This window comes from Teleopsis dalmanni, chromosome 1 (assembly GCF_002237135.1).
Source record: "Teleopsis dalmanni isolate 2A chromosome 1, ASM223713v2, whole genome shotgun sequence".
Lineage (NCBI taxonomy): Eukaryota > Metazoa > Arthropoda > Insecta > Diptera > Diopsidae > Teleopsis > Teleopsis dalmanni.
Window position 1 is genome coordinate 229,897,418 of NC_051846.1, and position 21,394 is coordinate 229,918,811.

Below are 21,394 nucleotides of genomic sequence, written 5' to 3' on the forward strand. Positions count from 1 at the left end.
TATATGGTGTTGCTACCGTTAGAGTTATCTAGCTTTAAAATTGCCAGTTTGTGCTTTAAAAACACACAAACCAGCCAAAAACGATAAAATGGTTTGTGTAGTATTCCGCTAGATGGCGTGTACAGTTTTTTACATTAATTTAATGTAGAAAGTTTTAAACTTTAAAGCTCAATATATCAGAAGCTAGCGATATTGTTATGATCCTTATGGGAAAAAGTTTTTCATAATGTAGAAATTTCCCGAACTCTGTAATCAAATACTGTTAACAGCAAAATCGAATTTTCCATTTTCTTTATCAAGTCGTAAAGAAAAACTATTATTCTTATTGAAGGTAATAACACTCATGTATACTTATATATCTCAAAAATTTTTTATTTTAATTTTATTGGGAAATCATTTACTATTTGCTTTGATCCAGTCCAAGTATGAGGTAACGCGTACAAAACCAGCTGGAAGACCAGATTCACAGCCTTTAGATGAAACGAAAGAAGTAACACCAATAAGCACCTTGGTTGATGACAAGACCAATGGACCACCGGAGTCACCACTGCAAGTTGATGTGGCGTCTGTTGTAGCAGTGCAGATACTTTTCGAGTTGACTGTAAGACTACCATAAGTTTTTTGGCAAACGCTGTTGTCAATGACTTTCAATGTAGCGTATTGTAAATTGCTAGCCACGGCGGTGGCTTTGTCACTGGTCAAACCCCAGCCAGAAGCAATTGCATTGTCTCCGGAATAAGTAGAGTAGGATGAAGCAACCGCTGGCAATGCAACGGTGTTAATATCTGATGATAAGCTCACTGCTGGTATGATGATAATAGAAATATCATTGTTTAAAGTAAGTGAATTATAACTTGAGTGTTGTCTGAAGTTGGAACTGTTAACAGTGAAAGATTGCTTAGGATTTGTGCGTTGGGTGGCACCCAAGTATACAGTAACAGCTGAGGCACTATAATGACAGAAATTTCGTAAATAAATGGCTAGCTAGATAAAAACTATTTAGTTCTTAAATATACAAATCACTTACCCGCTTGTACAATGAGCTGCAGTCAAAACAACTGTGGGTTCAATCAAGGAACCGCCACACCACCAGCCACCTGAGCTGCTTGAAAAACTCAAACCAACTTGATATGGGAATTGTCCAGCAGTTGCAGTCTTGCCATTGGTGATGCGTCCTTCTGGAATGCCAGAAGCTGGCAAATCCTTTGGATGCACTGGCACATCAGCAGAGACGACGGCTAAAGCCAAAGCGAAAACAATCAAAAATTTCATTCTGTGTTGACTTCAAACAAAAGTTAACAACTAATTTCTTTCCAGCATTTTGAATCAATTTATACCAAATTGATATTTGTCTTTTTTTCCAAAAAGATATATTCGTTATTTCCTGTTATCTAATTGATTGCAATTGATTTAAAGTTACGTGCTAGCTTTAGTTCGATATGTTCTAATTTAAAAAAAAAATTCATATTTGTATACAAAATTATTTTTGCAATCTTATATTTTTTATTTTTATTTATTTTCTTGGGTTCAATACTTTTTTAATTTGCTTATCAAGTGCACATATAGAAATCAAAACTAATCCATTGCGATACTTAAAGGTATTGAAGACATTTTTATTTATGGCTTTGATTAGACAATTTTTAATTGCGACAATCAAAACAAATTAAAGTAAATAAGAAAGAGAAGAAAGAAAAGTTCTTTATGAACCCGTGATTATTTTTTAAAAAATAAATTCACCTAATCATCGTCAATATAAATTTGTCAATCTAAAGGATCTAAGTATATATATACATATATATATTGAATGTACTGAGTATTTTGATAGATACAAAGTGATGTAAAAAATATATATTTTATTTTATTCATACCAAAGAAATGTTTTATTAACAATGAATGAATTATTTATTTAAGCATATATACTTTTTTACAGTTCAAATAATATACATATATATGAAAAATATATATTATATATGAGTATAAATGTGTTAATTTGATGATTGATTTAATTACATTCGAGTCGTCGTTAAAAGATGTGCTATTCAATTAGTGCCTTGATTTTATTTTAGTGAGCTTAGAATAGATCCGGTCAAAAAATACATAAGGGACAAAGTTATATATGAAAACCGACAGGCTGCCTTACTTAGCACTATCTAATCTCAGAGTAATCACTAACAGCATGGGGTGGTACGCAGATCTTAGATCAATCATTGAATAATCATGAAGATTATCAGGAATACTCAAATTAGTCAGTGAGATAGGCGGGACTCTGCAGAATCCCGGCAGCTATCATAGAGTAAAAGTGCCCAGAGGCACTAACTCGGAAAAGGCTTAGCATTTCATATTATTTGTCTAAAAAATAGTTGTATATAAATAGTTTTTTTTCAAAATGATCTAAAGATTTCATACACAATAATATGATTATTTTTAACTTTCTAATTAAATCAAATATATTATTATTATTACATGCATGTTCAACACAAATAATTCATAGAACTTAGCCTATTCATTTAAATCCGTAAGAAAGTTTCTTCAAAGTTGACGATTTTGTACCATAAATCTTAGTTCATTTATAGTTCTTGATGTGATTCATTTGTAATTGTTCTACGCCATGTAATTTTTGGTCATCCTCTATTTCTGTGGTCTTAAGGTTTGTTTGCTTATGTTGCGTGTGTCCCAGCCATCTATAATATACTTTCAAAGGCGTACCATCGGTTTTTAGCCAGTAATGCGCCATAGTTGACTATTTGTTATTATTCTAGGGTACCAGTTTCTTAAACTTGTATGCAAACATCTATTGCTAAAAGCTTGTATTTTTGTTTTAACAGCACTTGGTGTATGCCACGTTACGCATCCATTCCTATATAACAGATTTGACGCAAGGATTATAAATAAGTACTTTTATATTTTGCTGTAATGTCATATATTGTTAAACATTTTAGATCTCAACTAAAGGACCACCACAAATATCAATTTTGTTTCCTATATAGTCAAACTGCGAACATTTCCAATCTGAGTTTTGTTGATAATTATAGGATTGTTGTTGTTGGTGTTAATGCGCATGCACTTGGTTTTGCTGATATTAATGTTTAATCCGATTTTTCGGAAACCTTTAGAGAAGATGTCAGTGTTTCTCTGCAAATCCTGAAGGTTCACCAAATTTGGTATTTAGACGTCAATAAATGTCAATTGGGTGTTGATGTTTTCGTGGACAAGGGAAAGAGCCGTGATGAAGAGTAGTGGTAAGAGGCCGGAGCTGTTAAAATGTTAAAATGTTATACTATCTGTGCTGATGACAAGCCTACCTGGGATTTGCTTTATCTAACCATCAAGAACACAGTTCAATGCATTTTTAAAAGGTATAATCTTCAGATAAATCAGATAAATCAGGACATTTGCAATATTTCAAAAATTCTTTTCTAATCATTACTTTATGAAAGCAATTAATTTTAAATTAATAAATATCTAAGAAGCTGACATGTGGCAGTCAAGAATATTTATTGATCCTGAACAAATTAAAGTTGACGTTATTCTTAACCTGAACAGAAGCGACACTGGACTACTTACAGGACACTGCAGACTAAATTATCACATGAAGAATATAGCTGTGGTACAAAGGAAATGTCAGAACATTAAAAATTTAGTACCTCAAATAATTATCAGTCCTTGATCTGCTAAAGCTGATTCATTGTGTAGTGACATCTGTGAGTGAATGATATTAGGCAAATCGAGTACACATTATCTTCTTGCAGTTAAAAATTTTGTAAATTTATTTAATATTTTGTTGTGACTTTATATTTTATGTTACACACGGACACGGAATGGCAAGAAATCTTAAATTGAATGTATAACAATAAAGATATTAGCCACCGACAAGTTTTCTATTGGTTTGGCCTAATCTATAACGGTTATGAAGACGTCGAAGACAGTGAACAAGTACCGGCATCAAAAGTCACTCGTAATGAGTAACACATCGACTTCGATATACTCATAGAAGAGTAATTACACAGAATATTCGGTGATACTCAAAGAAGAAGAAACTAGGATAGAGAAAAGTACAACCTACTATATTTAAACTAAAGTGCTACTTCTTCTGACAGACTACGAATTCTAAGAAGATTGGAAAGTACAACATTTCATATTTTTGTGAGTAAACAAAAACAGAAAACAGAACTAGTGAGTATTATTCGATTTTGGACTTACTTATATATATGGTCCATATATATTATATATATATTGGCCATTACAGACGTGAGTCGTCCTTGTTTGCTTGCTGTCGCCAATTGGTAGTACCGAGTGCTGCAAATTGTTGGTCACCAAGTCCTTCCACCGAAGATGCGAATGTCCTCTACCGCGTTTTTCACTTGCATATACCAAATCAAACACCCTTCTAGCCGGAGTACTTTCTTCCATAAGCACGACATGACCAAGTCAGCGAACAGGTTTTGGATAGATAATGTATATCATATACCTTCTAATTTTCAATCATTATAGTTTCAACTATTTAGGATATATCCGTAGTGGCCAATATGAAAATAAAAAGTTATAATGTTTTTCATACGAGAAAGTATAACTCATAATACATATATATATATATATGTTATGCATATACTTAAAATTCAATTTCAAATCATTATTTAATAAAAAAGATTATTTTAATTAATTTCCAACAAGAAAAATTTAAAGCTAAGGCTAAAGCGAATACTAAAACAAATTGTATTTCCTGCAATAGTTTAATCTTAACTGAAATATTGGAATAATGAAAACGTATTTAGAGTCTAAGCACTCATAAGGCACAACTAATCTAAAATCAGTGTACTGTAGTTATTTAAATATTTTGCATAGCTAATCCAAAGAACCCACATTTCAAAATTTCAAACATTTTTGAATGTTTATATTCATTTTAAATATTTATAACAATTCCAGTTACCTGTTCTGGGTACTCAAATAGTCAGCTAACTGCATTAGTAAATGAAATAACACCTTTAAGTTCCTGCGTTGATATTATTGTAAATAATTCGTTGGAGACACCCCGGTTTTTGAGTTAGATATGCAAGTGATGATTTATTTAACAGTAAATGGTGCACAGCTGAGTACTCACTTGTTTGTTACTATCAATAATTTAGGAGAAAGTATATAGTAAACTCATTGATGCAGATATACAAGAATCGGATGCAATTGCTTTTTGTACATAATATAACGAATCACAGTTAGTACCTATACTAAACGCATTGTTACTAATATATTGCAATTTGGTAAAGTGCGCTTCTTCATGCTAACTCTAGTTCAATTATGTATGTAACACATGAGTACAAATATAGATATATTATTACTGTGTGATATTGAAGCGATCGATATTCGATTTAAATCATAATTTAGTTGAAAGTTGAAAAGTCTTTATAATTTTATGTTTCATCAATTTATTTAAGTTGATTTAAATCAAAACAATAGCTAGTTCTCTTAAAAAGTAATGAAAAGCACCATTTTAAGAAATTATATTTACAATAATAATTAAAAGTTTTTAGATTCCAGCATTTGCACTGATCCAGTCCAAGTAGCTTGTGACACGAGTAAAGGCAGCTGGTGAACCAGATTCGCAACCGGCAGATGAGCCGTATGAAGTAATACCAATCAAATCATTGCCATAAACCAATGGGCCACCGGAATCACCTTGGCAAGTTGAGGTACCGGCTGGTGTGGCAACACAAATAGTACTTGAATAAACAAGCAATTTACCAAAGACTGCACTGCATTCAGCGTTTGTAATAACTTCCAATGGAGTATACTGCAATTTGGAATGAACAGCGGTTGCAGAATCGCTAATTAATCCCCAGCCAGATGCAATAGCTACATCACCAGCATAAGTTGAGTAAGATGAAGCCTTCTTTGGTAAATTAACTTTGTTGATATTCTTATTAAAGCTCAAACTTGGAATTTTGATAAGAGAAATGTCGTTCCTGATTGTAATAGAGTTGTAACTGCTGTGTTGAATAAAGTTTGAACTGCTGACTGTGACCTTAAGCTCAGGACTGGTACGTACAACACCTCCAAAGTAAAGAGTCACTGAAGTAGCTCTATAATATGAATAAAAGTATTTAGTATTTATAAAATTTTCAAAGCGCTGTGTGCTGTGCTTACCCGCTGGTGCAATGAGCTGCAGTGACAACCCATTCGTTGTCAATTATAGAACCACCACACCACCAAGATCCTTTACTGCTTGAGAAGCTAGCACCAACTTGATAAGGAAATTGACCTTCAACTGCATCCTTACCATTAGTAATACGTCCATCAATAAGTGGTGTAAATGTCAAGTCTCGTTGGTGGACAACATTTCGTGACAATAAGTCGGCCGAAGTGGTGGCTAAGGCCAAAGCGAATACTAAAAGCAATTTCATTTCTCACAACAGTTAAAACTTAACTGAATTATTGGAATACTAAACAGGTATTTATAGGTCTAGAAATTATGAGATATCAACAATCTAAAGTAAAATCAGTGAACTGCAACTGATTAAATATTATGCCATTTTAATCTCAAGAGCTTACACTTCAAAAACTCAAAATACTTTTGACAATAAAGAGCTTTTATTTTATGGTTAAATATTAACAACAATTAATAGTAAATGCCTGTATTTTCCTTAATCCAGTCTAAGTAGCTGGTTACACGTGCAAAGCCTGCTGGACGGCCAGATAGACAGCCAGCGGTGTTAACGAATGAAGTAACACCAATAAGTTCTTGCGTCGATAGTAAGACTAGTGGTCCGCCGGAATCACCCTGGCATGTGGATATGGCATCTGTGGTGGAAGTACAAATTGTGCTTGAGACCACAGTCAGTGGTCCATAGCTAAGCACACACTTGCTGTTATCAATAACTTGTAGGAAAGCATATTGCAAACTAGCCGGTGCGGATAGGTAAGAATCGGTAGTTAAACCCCAACCAGATGCAATTGCCTTCTGCCCAGTATAGCTCGAATAAACCGAAGTTATTTTAGGAAGTGCAATGCTACTAATGTACTCATTAAAAGATGTCAATGGTATCCTAATCAAAGAGATGTCGTTTGTTGTAGTTAACGAATTGTAGCCTTTGTGTTGTATAAAGTTATTGCTATCAACAGTATATGCTAATCTCGGATTTGAACGTATAGTGGAGCCCATATATATATCAACAGATGAGGCACTACGAAACAAGTGTTATTATAAGAACTCTAATTTGTTATATATACATATGTATTACCCTTTGGTACAGTGTGCAGCTGTTAGAATCCATTCATGTCCGATTATAGAGCCACCGCATGACCAGCCACCACTTTTCGCACTAGTGAACGTTAACGCTACCTGATAAGGAAACTGGCCTTCAGCTGCATTCTCTCCATTTGTGATGCGTCCTTGTGCTGCTGTTAGATCCCGTAGATATATTGCCGAGCTTTGAAACGGAATTTTGTTTGCAGACACCGCAACGATTGCGGAAAAAATAACTACAACTAAATGCGACAGTTTCATATCTTTAGTTGCCTACAAAAAGTGACTGAATTCGTTCTAGAGAAATGTTCTGTTTTTATAAGTTGTGTTTTATATTTTAGACATAAAATATAACAACAAATTTAATGGGAACTGTATATTCTCACCGGTTTAGTAGCGCTATTCTTTTTGAATTTGACGTGACGTTTTGATTTGTTAAGTCGCAAATGTATTGATAAGCAGATAAATTTTAAACCTTATCGCCATGTCCAAAATTCCGGATTCGCAAAGCTTTGTTATATTTATGATTGTAATTGTTATGCTTACATTCATAAAACTATTCATATCTATTATATATAATCGGTTTTCACAAATTTTTCTTCATGAATACAATTATTTCATTACAAACAGTTGTTGTTATTATGTGTGTGTAGTAAAATTAACTAATTTATCGATAAGTTTTAATAACAATATAAACAGTTTTTCATTTTAATTAAATATCATTAAAAAATTAATTAAAATTTGGAATAAGATATAGCATTATATGACACTTATTTCGATCTATATTTTTTTGCATTATATTTTTGGCACTCAAATTGTTGTGACACTCAAGAAAAATAGTTAGTAAAGATAGTGTGTTGTTAATTGTTTTATTAAATAATATAAACTATTTTAAAAATATAGGAATATATAAGAATATATAAGAGCATTAAGGGTTAATTATATTTCAGTACTGAATAATCTAAAGTAAATAAATGGAATTTCATTAACAATTGTTTAAGATTTTACAGACGACATATTAGGGTGTACAATAAGTTCTAGGAGCAAAAGTGAGAAAACTTATTTTTAATTATAAAGATGACATTGTTTTCCATTTTCCTTCAGCTTAAGTTCATGGATCCGACAATTAATGAATACTATCGTTGTAGTGATGTTTCGAATGGTCTACAAAACTCCTCTGCGATTGTTTTCACAAAATAACTCTTTAAAGCATGAGAAGAACCAGATGGAGTTATATATAGTGAATAAGACGAAACTCAGACGAAACTAGACATGGTGAAGAGGTTGGTTACTGCAACAATTTGTGCTTATAACTCATCACTCAATAAGTCGTGTGACTGACACACAGATGGCGCTGTCATTGTCAAATTCATATGATGTTTATCAACCTTCAAAAGATTATATGTAAAATTTCATGACATTTTGATTAGTCAAATAAAAGTGACAACCATTTAAGTAAAGCTACTTTTGTTATTTTCAAAACAATGGATTCAAAACAATTTCGTGTGTTAATTTAACATATTTTATGTGGAACGACTTATATGGCCACTATTAAACAGTCCACTTACAAATCTTTGTTTTAAATATGCACATTGGCTTAATACATTCGCGATTCTGGCATGAGCTTTAATTGATCTTGAATCTTTTTTTACAAAAAATTAAATTAATCCATTTTTTTTTTATACCGAAAGCACAAAGCTTCGCAAACAGATGCCTGAGACGAATTATAAGAGTTTAGTAGCAAAATATAACCAATGAAAAAACTCTACTGAATGGCGCTGGATTGGTCATACGTTTCGTAAGGGTTCAACCGAAATATGTCGTCAATCATTGGCTTGGATTTTATAAGGTAGATGAAAAAGAGGACATACGTAAACAACATGAAGATGAATGCTACATGCCTAGACTTTGCTTGAGGTAAGTCAGAGAAAGTGATCCCAAACAATCGTACGAGATGGAAATGCATCGCTGAGGCTCTATGCTCCTCAAGGAGATAAAGGAACTAACAACAGTAACATTTTTTTCATGTTTAAAAGATACACTGACACATAGTTGTGGTGGTGTTCCGAATATAATGCAAGATCCTTACTTCGGCAGTTACCTTTTTGTTAAATAAAAATCGTTTTTCACAAATAATTTTGAAGAGTAAGAAGAATGGATGGAGCTATATATAGTGACCAGGTATTCAGACGAAATTAGATACAAGCAGCTTGACTTCAAATGCTTTGTAAACGAAGAATGATTTGAAATACTGGAGTAAAAATTTCTGCTTTATTATTACGAAAGATGAAATAATAAAATCCAATTGAAACTTTCACTCTACTGTGGTCGTATAGATGGCGTGCTGCACACTTATTCAACAATCTGTAAGGATATGAAATACATTACATTTGTTGGGTGATTGATAATGAGAACTATTCTGACAAGAAAAACGACAATTTCTTGTACTTATTTCTTACGTATTATTGTTTATCAGATATATAAAAGGATATTTATTTTTAAATCAGTTCTCAATAAAATTTCCTTATAAACAGTTTTCGTTAACTAAAATCATTTTCAATTTCCTTTCACACTCCGTCAACATATCAATAAAACGCATAATAAAAATAAAGGAAAGCAATTGCATATTTACACAAACGGCAGTTAAAGTCCTTGCAACATTACAGTCCTTCACTAACATCTCAGCAGGAAGAGGAAAAATATATTTACACATGAGAAAATTGCAGTCGTCATCATGGCAGGTGCGTGCGAAAATGCTGCCAACTTCCCAATTCAGTTTTCATTTCCTTTGGCCCATTTGCAATGAAAACTATTTAAGCAACGCACGAATTCACTTACGACATTGTCGTTCTTAGCATTTATGAGTGCTCCGACAAACATTGAAGCAAACAGGAATACGAAGTCAAATCAACATAGTCCTTACACTCTATCTAGTACTTGGGAAAGGAGGGGTGTCGATATACACCAACCGACATACACAATTACAATTTAGGTTTTTTTTTGTTTGAGATTTAGTAAGTTTGTTAGTGGCGCTAGCACAGCAATGCTGCCAACTGAGGAAGCATTCCTGTAATGGGAAGAAAAAGTTCAGACTAAATTGTTTTATGTGCTAATGTCCTTGCTGGCACTCGTTGAAATTTGTTGGATTTGCTTGAGCAATGTTTGTATGCGTAGCACGTAAAGTGATTTGATTTCAATTTTCCAGATTCAACTTACACAAAATGAATATGATTTTCTTTCATTACTATTTTGGGCAAATGGAAAACAGTTTTTTGATTTTTTTCTTTCATAAAATTAGATAGAAAAAAATTGAGAAGAAAAAAACTTGGTAAATACGTAAGTCAATTGAGGATATTAGAAAAAGGATATACATATATGGAAAAGGACATAGTTGATCGGAAATACTGAGTATTTTATAGCATTAGAAATTGTAGAAAAGAAAACTTATCGTTAACAACAATTTTCAACATAGAAGATCCCCAATATCTCTCTATATTTCATAAATTCAATAATATGTATATAACAAATAAATAAATAAATTTAAATAAACTTCCATTAATATAATTATATCAGTCACTAAAAATGTAAATAAAAGAAAAAAAATTGAACTAGAAATCAAAAATAATTTAATTTAAAAATTAAAATATAGCACTAGGGTGTACTTAGTTGTATGTTTCTATATGTTACTTACTTTCTCAAATAAATTCTCAAATAAATAATTCATTGCCTTAAAGCCCAAATTTTATTAATATATTTTTATAAGCATCTATGGTACATGCCAATGGCACACGTAAAACTGCGAGTGATCTGAAAAAAGCAAAGAGAGATTGAGAGAGAAATGAATAGAGAAAGAGAGGGAGAGAGAGAAATTGAGAGAGAAAAAGATGGTGAGAGAAAGAGAGAGAAATACAAAGAGTACAAAAACTGAATGGCGAGAACGATGGAATAGCTTACTAAATATATCTGAGTGGACTTTACGGGGAGGTAAATTAAGAATAAACATACACCTAATTGAATATAGATGTTTCAAGCAATACTGTATGCTTGCTATATATTAATATTTGCATGTCAATAACTTCAGCAAACTTATGAATAATCTAATAAAAACAAGAGAAAGAGACGACATAAACAAAGTCGTCAATAAGGATTCATAAGGATGGCAATAACAGTGGGAATAAATACCATTAATTGAATTTCGACTTAAGTTCTGTAATTAATTTATAACTTTCGAACTCGAAGAATCCTATTTTTTAGAAGGTATAAAAAATGGAATATCTTGTTCCTACATATATTAAAGGAAATTTCTGAAAAAAGTATTTAAGTACTTTTTTTTAATCATAACAACCAGAAAATAAAATTTTTTAATTGTATTGTTTAATTTCTATAATGAAAGCAAATATTAAATAAATTTTATAACTAAATTTTATTTGTGAAGCATATTTTTTAAAAATTTCTCTTGGTTAAACCGTAGTGGTTTACCAATATTTTTCATAATATTTGGAAAAGTTATAAAAATTTGTGACAGGTGGCAATTCGTTTGAATAACAAAAATCATGGCATCCACTAATATTTTGAAAACGCTGTTACTTTTTCACAAAGCCGAATTCGGGGATATGTATGAGATGCATGTCTTCAAAATATTGATGACTCCGCAATATCTGTATAGCGTAATGTGTACTGACGCAGAGAGGAATGAAATCTATCAAGCATCTATTGGAAGTAACAGCGTAATTTATTTTTCTAATAATCAGTACATGACCTTTGATAAGGTCATGTATATAGCGAATATGATGTAATAAACCCATATTGGATATTTCTAGGAAGGTTAGTACAGTTTCAAATTAAATAAATAAATATATTTAAACTTAATAGCGATTTTCAGGTAGGACAATTTACTTACTTTGGTAACAAGTATTTTAAGCAAATATCCAAATTGTAGAAATTAGTAACTCAAGAGCTCCTGCGGGTGTTTAATACATTAAATACCCTGTGAGAAGTACAAATATTGACACCTGTTCAATATCTGAAATAATTAAATTATAAGAGATTTTAAAAAAACTTTTACCTTTAGTCGTTAATATATATAATTTACAATTCTAACAAAACTGTGCCTTTTTGAAAAATCATTTTTTTTTGCTTCAAGAACTTAGTAAGATATATAATATAGGAGAGAATGCTTCAACTTATTTAATTCAGTGAAATTACTTTTACTGTATCAACAAATGACGACTTTATTCAACAGACGCATTTCATATAGCTGAGGGATGCTTCAAAGTTCACCTATGCCTGATAAAAAATTTTCGTTCTTTCATTTCTATTTTTTGGAGGGTTCTACATGTTTTTACTCACAATGGTCTTTAATAGTTTTAACTGAACAATCCAACTTTAAAAAAAGAATAGGTTATCCTCACAAATATCTGCTTGCATTTTTGAATTACAAAGTAATTTAACTTAAAGAGGAAGATAAAGTGATGAAGAGAAGAAATAGTAGAAAATAAAATAGATTGAAACATAATTTTGTGAAAAGAATTGGAGGTAGGTTAGCCCAGTAATTAAACCTACTTAATGCACCGACATATATGGAAGATCTACATTTATAGTTCACTTGATTAATGAACTTTTATTGTAACTGATTAAATTAGTTCGTCAAATTTACGTACAACTCCTCTTCCACACTTTTTCAAGTATTGACATATTGCGATAGTAATTTCAACATCTTCATTTGCAATCAGGAGAACGCTGTTCATAACGAGCGTTACACTAGGCTGGCTGACGGAGACTAGTGAATGGAAATAAGGTCGGTACTCGTCAGTAAATACCAACTAAGCCAACTAAGTAAGCATTATGAATTCGATTGAACATATACCATAGAATGTGAAATCGTTTGAGAAAATACCATATCGCATAGTATCTCATTAAACTTGAAAAGATAAGTTTTTGTGTTGTTTTAGACAGAATTTACCCACTTGCTTTCACTCTCTTCTGGCAATAACTTATTATTATAATGAAAAAAAAAACAGACAGACCTCTAGATAGACCTGTTCAATAGTTACAAATAAAGAAACATTAATTTCATTTGCAAAATATTAACTAATTATTATTTTTATTATATTTGATCAAATTTTATTTATATTAATTCTTACACGTACAATAATCATAATATACAATGCCGGTTATATTTTTGATCCAATCCAAATAGTAAGAGACTCTAACGAGGCCTGATGGGTAACCAGCATAGCAACTATCACCACCGGTCGCTTGAAATGATTGTAAACCAATTAAAATGTTTTCATGTTCCAATACTAATGGACCACCAGCATCACCGTAGCAAGGTGATATGCCATCCGTGGTGCGTATGCACATTGTTCCGGCCGTCACAACTAAAGAACCATAAATAGCAGCACAACGTGCATTCGTCATAACTTCAAAAGCTGCATATTGCAGAACTTGTGGATTATTAGCTTAAAGCGATTAGAGTTCCAACATCAAAGCAAATTATTTAATATAATACATTCGGTTCATATACCTGAATTAGTGTCACCCCAACCAACAGCATAAGCATATTGATCAGCATAAGTGTTCGTGGTACCCATGTAAGGCAGTCTAATAATATTTACAGTGTCATTCAGCGTCAGTGGTGGTATTCTTATTAAACCAATGTCGTTGTTGTGATATTTCGGGTTATAGTCGGGATGTGGAAAAATTTCATTTTCTTGCACGCTGATAACAACGGGAAAACTGTTGCGCTCATTGCTACCCAAGTACAGAGTAGCATTAGTGACACTATAATGATGGATTTTGATTATATAGTTTATAATTTTCTACGCAGTGTAGACGTACTTACTTCTGTGTGCATTTGGCGATGGTTAGTACCCAATTCTTACCAATCAAAACTCCACCGCATGTTGCGCCATTGTGCTTATCATATTGCACTTTCATGAAAACTTGATATGGAAATTGATTGGCAGTAGCATCTTGTCCAGCCACAATGCGTCCTTGTATTAGTTGAGTTCGTAACACATTATCTCCACTTTGGGATGCAACTATTATGTTTACAAGCAATAAAAAATATGTTTGGAAAAATATTAACTTCATTTTAGAGTAGCTCATTAAACTTCAAAGTTCATTTTGGAACTAATTTTGGATATGAATTTTTTATATTTTCTTAAGCAGAAAATAATTAAATATCAATTTTTGTTGTTTTTGATAAGCGCAACAAATCACATTTATTTGATAATTTCCAAATTCAGGTATTTTCGTGAATATTTTGAAAATATGTACTTTCGATGATATATTATATGGATTAACATTTTTATTGAATTTTTGCAAATTATATATATGTATATATTCCAGTATGTACTTATATCAGTACAGTGTCAAATAAAATTACTTAAAATTTTTTTTTTTCAGTAGGCCATGAATATTTGGCATAAATCATATACATATAGCACTTGTTTCTTTATTGTTATAAGAATGAAATTTTAATAATAATTTAACCAAAGAAGTATTATTTTATATTATATAATATACGAGGGCGGTTTGATAAGTCAGTGACTTATCATTTAGTCATTTCTTTCGGCAAATAAACATTTTATTTTTCTACATAATCACGTTTTAGCTCGATACATTAAGTCCAGCGTTTTTTTTTCTAATTTTCACATTTCTTCCAAATAATAGGTTTTCTCAAAGTTCTCAAAATACGCGTTTGTTGCGGTAATGACTTCTTCATTCGACTCAAATCTCTTACCTCCCAGCCATTTCTTTAGGTTTCGAAACAGAAAATAGTCGCAGGGGGCTAAATCTGGAGAATATGCTGGATGGGGTAGCAGTGCGTATCCCAATTCGTGGATTTTGGTGAATGCTTAATCAGCACACGGAATTCACTTTTTTCCATTTTCGTAAAAATTCACGAGGTTGTTTGTTTTGAACGGCTATCAAACACCAACTGAACGACGTAGATTGCTTAAAATTAGAAAGTTGACCACTGGTAGATTACAGCTGACGGTAGCACTGTTGCATTTGGAATAACTGCGCGAGATATTCAAAAAGTCACTGACTTATCAAACCGCCCTCGTATATTATATTTCAACTATTCACTTTAAGCTAAATTATATAAGAATATTTTTATTGTTAATGTCATTTTATTTTTATTAATGTCATTTAACGATTGTAGGAGAAGTCACAACTATCTATTTAAGATACTAAGTAGCAAGCCCAATGATTGATTAAGACAATGGGGGTTAAAACAGTAGACTACGTTTAGCCTTCAGCACGTCTGTTGCGTTTTTTTATTTTCCAGTTGCTAGAAAGCACAGTGTGTTTCCTCTTCTATATGCATTCCCTACTAAAAATCAACTACCAAAAATAACATAAATTTAATAGTATTAAGATTATTACTAAGATTCTTTGCCATTCTATAATTCATTCACATAACATTGGTTTTCGAATATATAGTTAAGAACTATATATAGGTATAGTTTATAGACTGGAATCTCTCGTTTAGTGTCGCAGTCTAGAGAGGACCTTGAAAGTGCCTCACATCTGCTTTGTCACTGCCCACCGCATGTGCGGAGTTGAATGACTATGCCAAGAACTTACTTTTTTTAATAAGTGGGCCAACTTCAGGACCTTCTTCAAAAAAGCATTCCAAGCTTTGCTAAAAGCTTAAGGTAGTTTTTAAATCTTTGAGTTTTTATACGGTAACACAGTGGGCCATTCGGGGCCAGTTGGCCTAACTAGATCCTTAAGTCGTCTTCTTAACCTAACCTATAGTTACAACTGAATACATTTATAAGTCAACTAAACTTTTTCGTCGAGACTATTGGTTGATGTGACTTTTAACTTTAGGTTAATCGTACTATAATAGTGGTTCATATAATATATCTATAAGTATTATTTAAGTAACTCCGTAATATTTTTATAAGTAACAATATTTAACAGAAATTAGTAGTGATGCTAAGGTATGTATATATTATTGTTCATCATATGTTCTTCATTATACTCGTTATAATGATATATTTCATACCGAGTGTATGAAACTCTGTCCGAATACAGAGTACACCTAGCGTCAATGAACACTTTTCCCTTTAACTATATGTAACTATTTTATGTATGGGTTTATTGTTATTTATTCGTATGTATAGGCATTTAAAACAAAGATTTTGAATACTATCGCAAAAGCATCTTAAGTTAATGTTTATCTACTCATATTTTCGAAGAAGCTAATTAACAAAACTACTGACTAATACATGCATTTGCATATACATATGTGTATATATATACAAGATATATTTCTAAATAATGAAATTTAATTGAATGGAATTCAATTTTAAATCAAACACAATCTTAATTAATTAAGAACACTGTATGAACTTATATAATTACTACTTCTTATACATCGTATGTAGGATATACAAAATTAAAGAATATTATTTCCATAAGAATAATTTAAATGGAAGTGTCTGTAGTTCCGTCTGGAAAGCAATCCTTTGTCAAGTAAAAGTTCATTATTTCTGTTCGATAACACTTGCAATGGAAAATCAATTACCACGATTGAAACGGATTATGTGCTATTAAAAGTTTTACGATTGCAACCAACAATACAGACATGCCAAAGTTCGGCATAAAATGATGATATGCTGGAAACCAAAAATTAATCTTTCGTTATTGAAAATACCAAAAATTAAAATTTTGCAGATACAAACATAGATGTGAGTATTGTAAATACATTTGCCAATCTATGAATGCATGCTCAGCAGTCGTATTGATGCGTTGTCTGGGATTAAGTTTTGGTCTGTTCACCTCACTGACTGTTTCACTGCCTGCACATGCACATGCACATGCACATGCACAAGCAAGACTTTAAAATTTTGTCAAAAAGGATATACTTCCTCTTTTCCGATAGTCCTTTTGTGTACGCTCTAACATATGAGCAGGAATCGTTTCTTATTCAGACTTTAGTATTACTAAAGTCGGTCTGTTTGTCTATTTGTTTGTTTGTCTATTTGGTAGTTTGTATATTTGGTAGTTTGTTACTCTACTTCACTCTTAATAAACTTCATGCCATTGATTTATTGTTAACTATTTTAGTTGTAGTTTAATTTAATAGCAAAATATTTTTACCTGTAATTTATATTCAAATTGAATTTATTACATGAATTGATTGAATTTGGATAGCAAACAGAGATATTTCATTTCATATCAGAGGTTCGAATTTCAATTAAAAGTAATTTCAATTATTTTGTGTGAGGGCGTTTACTTCAGTTTTATATATAATTTGTTTCGAAATTGTGTTTAGTTTTAGTGTAGGTAAAATCTGTTGCATGTTTTAAAAATGAAATAATATTATTTACATTTTTTTTAGTATTTTTTTCAGCAAAAAGTATGAATGCATTTCATATGAAATTGTTTCATTATGGATATCAACAATGAGATGAGTTGGAGATTGTATTTGTAAACTGTTAAATAAATGAATTTGATTATAAACCTAAAGGGTATAAAATTAAAAAAAAAATTCTTTATATATTATATGTAAATATTAATCAAATCATTAAAAATAACATGTAAAGAAATCATTAATCCAATAATTTGCTCAATTTTTATTAGCTGATTATCATATGATCGTCAGATTTTTTTAACAAATATCCATTATGACCACAATCGACTCGAATTGGCTTTTTTTTAATAGTCATTTCAGGTTTGGGAACGGAAAGAGGACACATTTGACCATACTAAGTAGATATGGTGATTAGACGATCCCGTAATCCTATGTTAGATTTTTTTTGTCAACAATACTAGCACAACAATAGCTTTGTTGGATCGTAAATCAACCTAAATTAGAATCAGAGCTAATGTTAAGATACTAAACAACGGACCTCACTTAAATTTTATATGTAATACAGTTCAGTGCTACCAACATAGGAGGTATCCTTTGAGTGCCTTTTTCAAATATTAGTCTCGAATATTTTTAAAGCAATATTTAATTTTAAAATTTACTTTTCTTAAAATTTACTTTTTAGGATTATTATATTTATATCAACATATTCTGGATGAGGTACATAATTATGAAATTTGTTAAAACATAGTTAAAACTTCCCGAAATTAATCGATGGACTATATCTATATGTCCATCTCATTGCAATATGAGTTTTTTATAAGATAAAAATTTTTTAAAAATTTTATTTATAAGTTATATTTATATTATATTCACATATTCTGGATTAGATTCATAGCTAGAGATGGGTTTGTAAGGCTGAGACTTCACAAAATTAATCAAGGGGCTATAAATATTTACGCATATGTATATATATATATTTTAAATTAATGTAGCGTGAGTTTTTAAAAAGGTAATGTTTTCTTCAAATTTTTATATATCATATATATCTCAATATGTAAAAATTCTGGATCAGGTACATAGTTAGGGATCGGTTTAAAAGACTATAACTTTCCGAAATTAATCGATGGACTATATTTATGTATATAAATATTTATTATTAATGCATCATGATTTTTTTGCAAGATAAATTTTTTTTAAATTTATATTTGAAAATTATATTTATCTTAATATGTATATATTCTGGATCAGAAGCATAGCGAGGGATGGTTGAGTCTATTCCGAAATCAAGTAAGGAACTATAGATGTTTACGTATATATATGTATTTTAAATTAATGCAACATGAGTTTTTAAGGAGATGATATTTTCTTTAAATCGTTTTTATAAACTATATTTATGTATATCAATATATATACATAAATTCTGGATCAATCACATTAAGGATAGGTTTAAGAACCGAAATTTTCTATAATCGATTATATATATTCGTATGTATATTCGTTATTAATGCATAATAACTTTTTAGAATATATAATTTTTTTTCAAATACTGAAATGATCCGAAAGTCTTTGGAAGAAAATTATTCGCTATAGGCTCATTTTAAACATTATATAGATACACTGAGTTTAAATGTGATTCAAGACTTAACTTAAATATTATAATGACTCTCTCCTGGTGAGTATTATTATTATTAAGTCATGTGGCACTGCTAATATTTGCATATTATACAAAAATCTGTTATAAAGTTCATTGTTCTAAAACCAAATGTAAATACTCATAAACTCTACTTGTGATTGACATTTCGAAGAAATTTCTATATTAATATACTGTTTGTTATTTATTCTGAAATTATTCAAATGTCCATTAAGAAGTCTCATGATCTCATAGTACTGAATCATTTAATGGTAATCTTTAATGACTTCTTGACATGTTGTTGGCAATAAATTAGCCACAATTTGGAGAATGATCTGTTTGAAAATGAAAATCGAGTATTTAAAGATTATACACATAAGTACAATCTTTTGTGTGATCCAACATTCTGACTCAAAAATAAATCCCTTATTTACGAATCGAATAATTTCTGTAGTTAATTTATAGTACTAAAACGCGCAGCAAAGCCTATTCTATTCATTTTATCTTACCCATTCATATCTTCAAATTCACGCTAAATGAAATTTGCTGTAGTAATCAGTGTAGACGATTTGTGTCAATCTGCTACGTAACAAAGCCAGAACAGAACGGGCTGAGGTTTCTTCTAGTAGAAACCACATATCTTACACAATGCTATACCAATTTAATACTAGAAAAAACACTGTGACAATTAGAGTTAACAGTTTATGTTGTACTTCCTTCACTTTCGAAATAACATTGATCTATCAAACCTCTAGACTATGTCTTATGCCGTACAGCTTTTGACAGTTACTTATAAATGTCCATTGCCCTAATTGTACCAGTTTTATGTGCTGATCCACCAATCGATAAATCAGAAAAGAAAGTTCAAATTGAAAAATCATCACTGATTTATTTTAGTTCTTATCAGTTTAATACATTCAATGGCACCTGAATGATCCATGCTATAACATGGCAAACATTACATTAAACATATAATAATTTGAACGATGGTTTTGTTTAACAGACGTCAACGATACAGTGCTGTCAAATCAAGACCACGAAATGGGTATTATTTTACTTCAAACATATAGAAGAATTATTTTATAACTTTCAATAATAAAATCTATTTACTTGAAATTAAAAGGCATTGTTTAATAGTAATAACTCGTCATTTGAATCATTTGCTGTATATTTGAAAAGAGTTAAGCTACATTTTTAAGAAGCTATATATTACAAACGTAGTTATTTCATAGCTTTATATGTAATTATTGCAAAGGAAACCAAATAGAAGGAATTTAATTAAAAAATAGAATACACAATATATACAATAAATTTATTTTATCCCAGACCAAAGCAATCGACAAAGGAATTTCAATTATTTGTATATATTTCTGTTTATATTTTGAATTCATAATTCTCCACTCTAGCAAGAACTGCAGTTACAGAGCATGCTAGTGCTTCCAAAAGCATTTTTTTTTTTTGAAATTTCTGCTTTTGAGTGTAGCCTTAACTACAAAAGCAAGTAGAATTGTGCTTGCATGTGTTATTGATTAAAATTCACTTAAGCAAGTGAAACGTTATAAATAAATTTCACTTTTAAGATTATTTAGAATATTTGCATGAATTTTCCAAGCCATTTGAGTTAAATACATTTGATTACTGCTTTCGCAGAAAAATGTAACAAATCACTTTAAAACCTGAGTAAATTGGACATCGACACGCGAAACACTTGGAAAATTCTGTAGGTTGTGTTCTTCCATTTACGAGTTGCATAAATAACTTTAACGAATAACACTTATTATAAATTTCATAAAAATATTAAAATAATTTAATTAAATGCAAATAACTTACCTTTATTTAATTTCCTTTATTTAATTTATTTTATCGCGTGAGCATAAAATTTAATTAAATTTTGAAAGCCCCGCATTAAGTTTATATTTATTTTATTGCAGTTGGCATATGCATGCACTATCCTTGTTAATGAATGGCATCAAGGCAGCTGAAAACTTAAAAATATTTAAATTAATTTTATTATTAAATTTCAGAGAATTTTATCATTTAAATGTCATGCCTTCAACACATTCTGGCTTCTTCGATTGACTGAAGAGGAATTTTTAAGAGGAAAATTAAGATTTTTGTAAAATCAAATAAATTTTGTTTTAAAAAGAAATATTTCAAAAATGTTTTTAGTGCACATAAAAGTATTATATCAGTT

At 30.7% G+C, this 21,394-nt stretch overlaps 4 protein-coding genes across 4 annotated transcripts; all 4 read right to left on the bottom strand.

Annotated features, from left to right (window-relative positions):
* Positions 1-346: 346 nt before the first annotated feature.
* On the bottom strand, positions 347-1,304 carry LOC119672598 (serine protease 1-like). Its single transcript, XM_038083694.1, has 2 exons — positions 1,028-1,304; positions 347-949 (listed from the first exon to the last, which is right to left on the bottom strand). Exons 1-2 carry the CDS (start codon positions 1,270-1,272, stop codon positions 394-396), a joined length of 801 nt encoding a protein of 266 aa, XP_037939622.1. The 5' UTR covers positions 1,273-1,304; the 3' UTR covers positions 347-393.
* A 4,201-nt stretch (positions 1,305-5,505) lies between these two features.
* On the bottom strand, positions 5,506-6,411 carry LOC119672596 (serine protease 1-like). The gene is made up of 2 exons (XM_038083691.1): positions 6,136-6,411; positions 5,506-6,071 (listed from the first exon to the last, which is right to left on the bottom strand). Exons 1-2 carry the CDS (start codon positions 6,390-6,392, stop codon positions 5,519-5,521), a joined length of 810 nt encoding a protein of 269 aa, XP_037939619.1. The 5' UTR covers positions 6,393-6,411; the 3' UTR covers positions 5,506-5,518.
* A 186-nt stretch (positions 6,412-6,597) lies between these two features.
* Positions 6,598-7,511, bottom strand: LOC119672593 (serine protease 1-like). The gene is made up of 2 exons (XM_038083689.1): positions 7,230-7,511; positions 6,598-7,172 (listed from the first exon to the last, which is right to left on the bottom strand). Exons 1-2 carry the CDS (start codon positions 7,493-7,495, stop codon positions 6,608-6,610), a joined length of 831 nt encoding a protein of 276 aa, XP_037939617.1. The 5' UTR covers positions 7,496-7,511; the 3' UTR covers positions 6,598-6,607.
* Positions 7,512-13,360: 5,849 nt separating this feature from the next.
* On the bottom strand, positions 13,361-14,354 carry LOC119672591 (collagenase-like). Its single transcript, XM_038083687.1, has 3 exons — positions 14,079-14,354; positions 13,761-14,017; positions 13,361-13,695 (listed from the first exon to the last, which is right to left on the bottom strand). Exons 1-3 carry the CDS (start codon positions 14,342-14,344, stop codon positions 13,367-13,369), a joined length of 852 nt encoding a protein of 283 aa, XP_037939615.1. The 5' UTR covers positions 14,345-14,354; the 3' UTR covers positions 13,361-13,366.
* Positions 14,355-21,394: the final 7,040 nt, after the last annotated feature.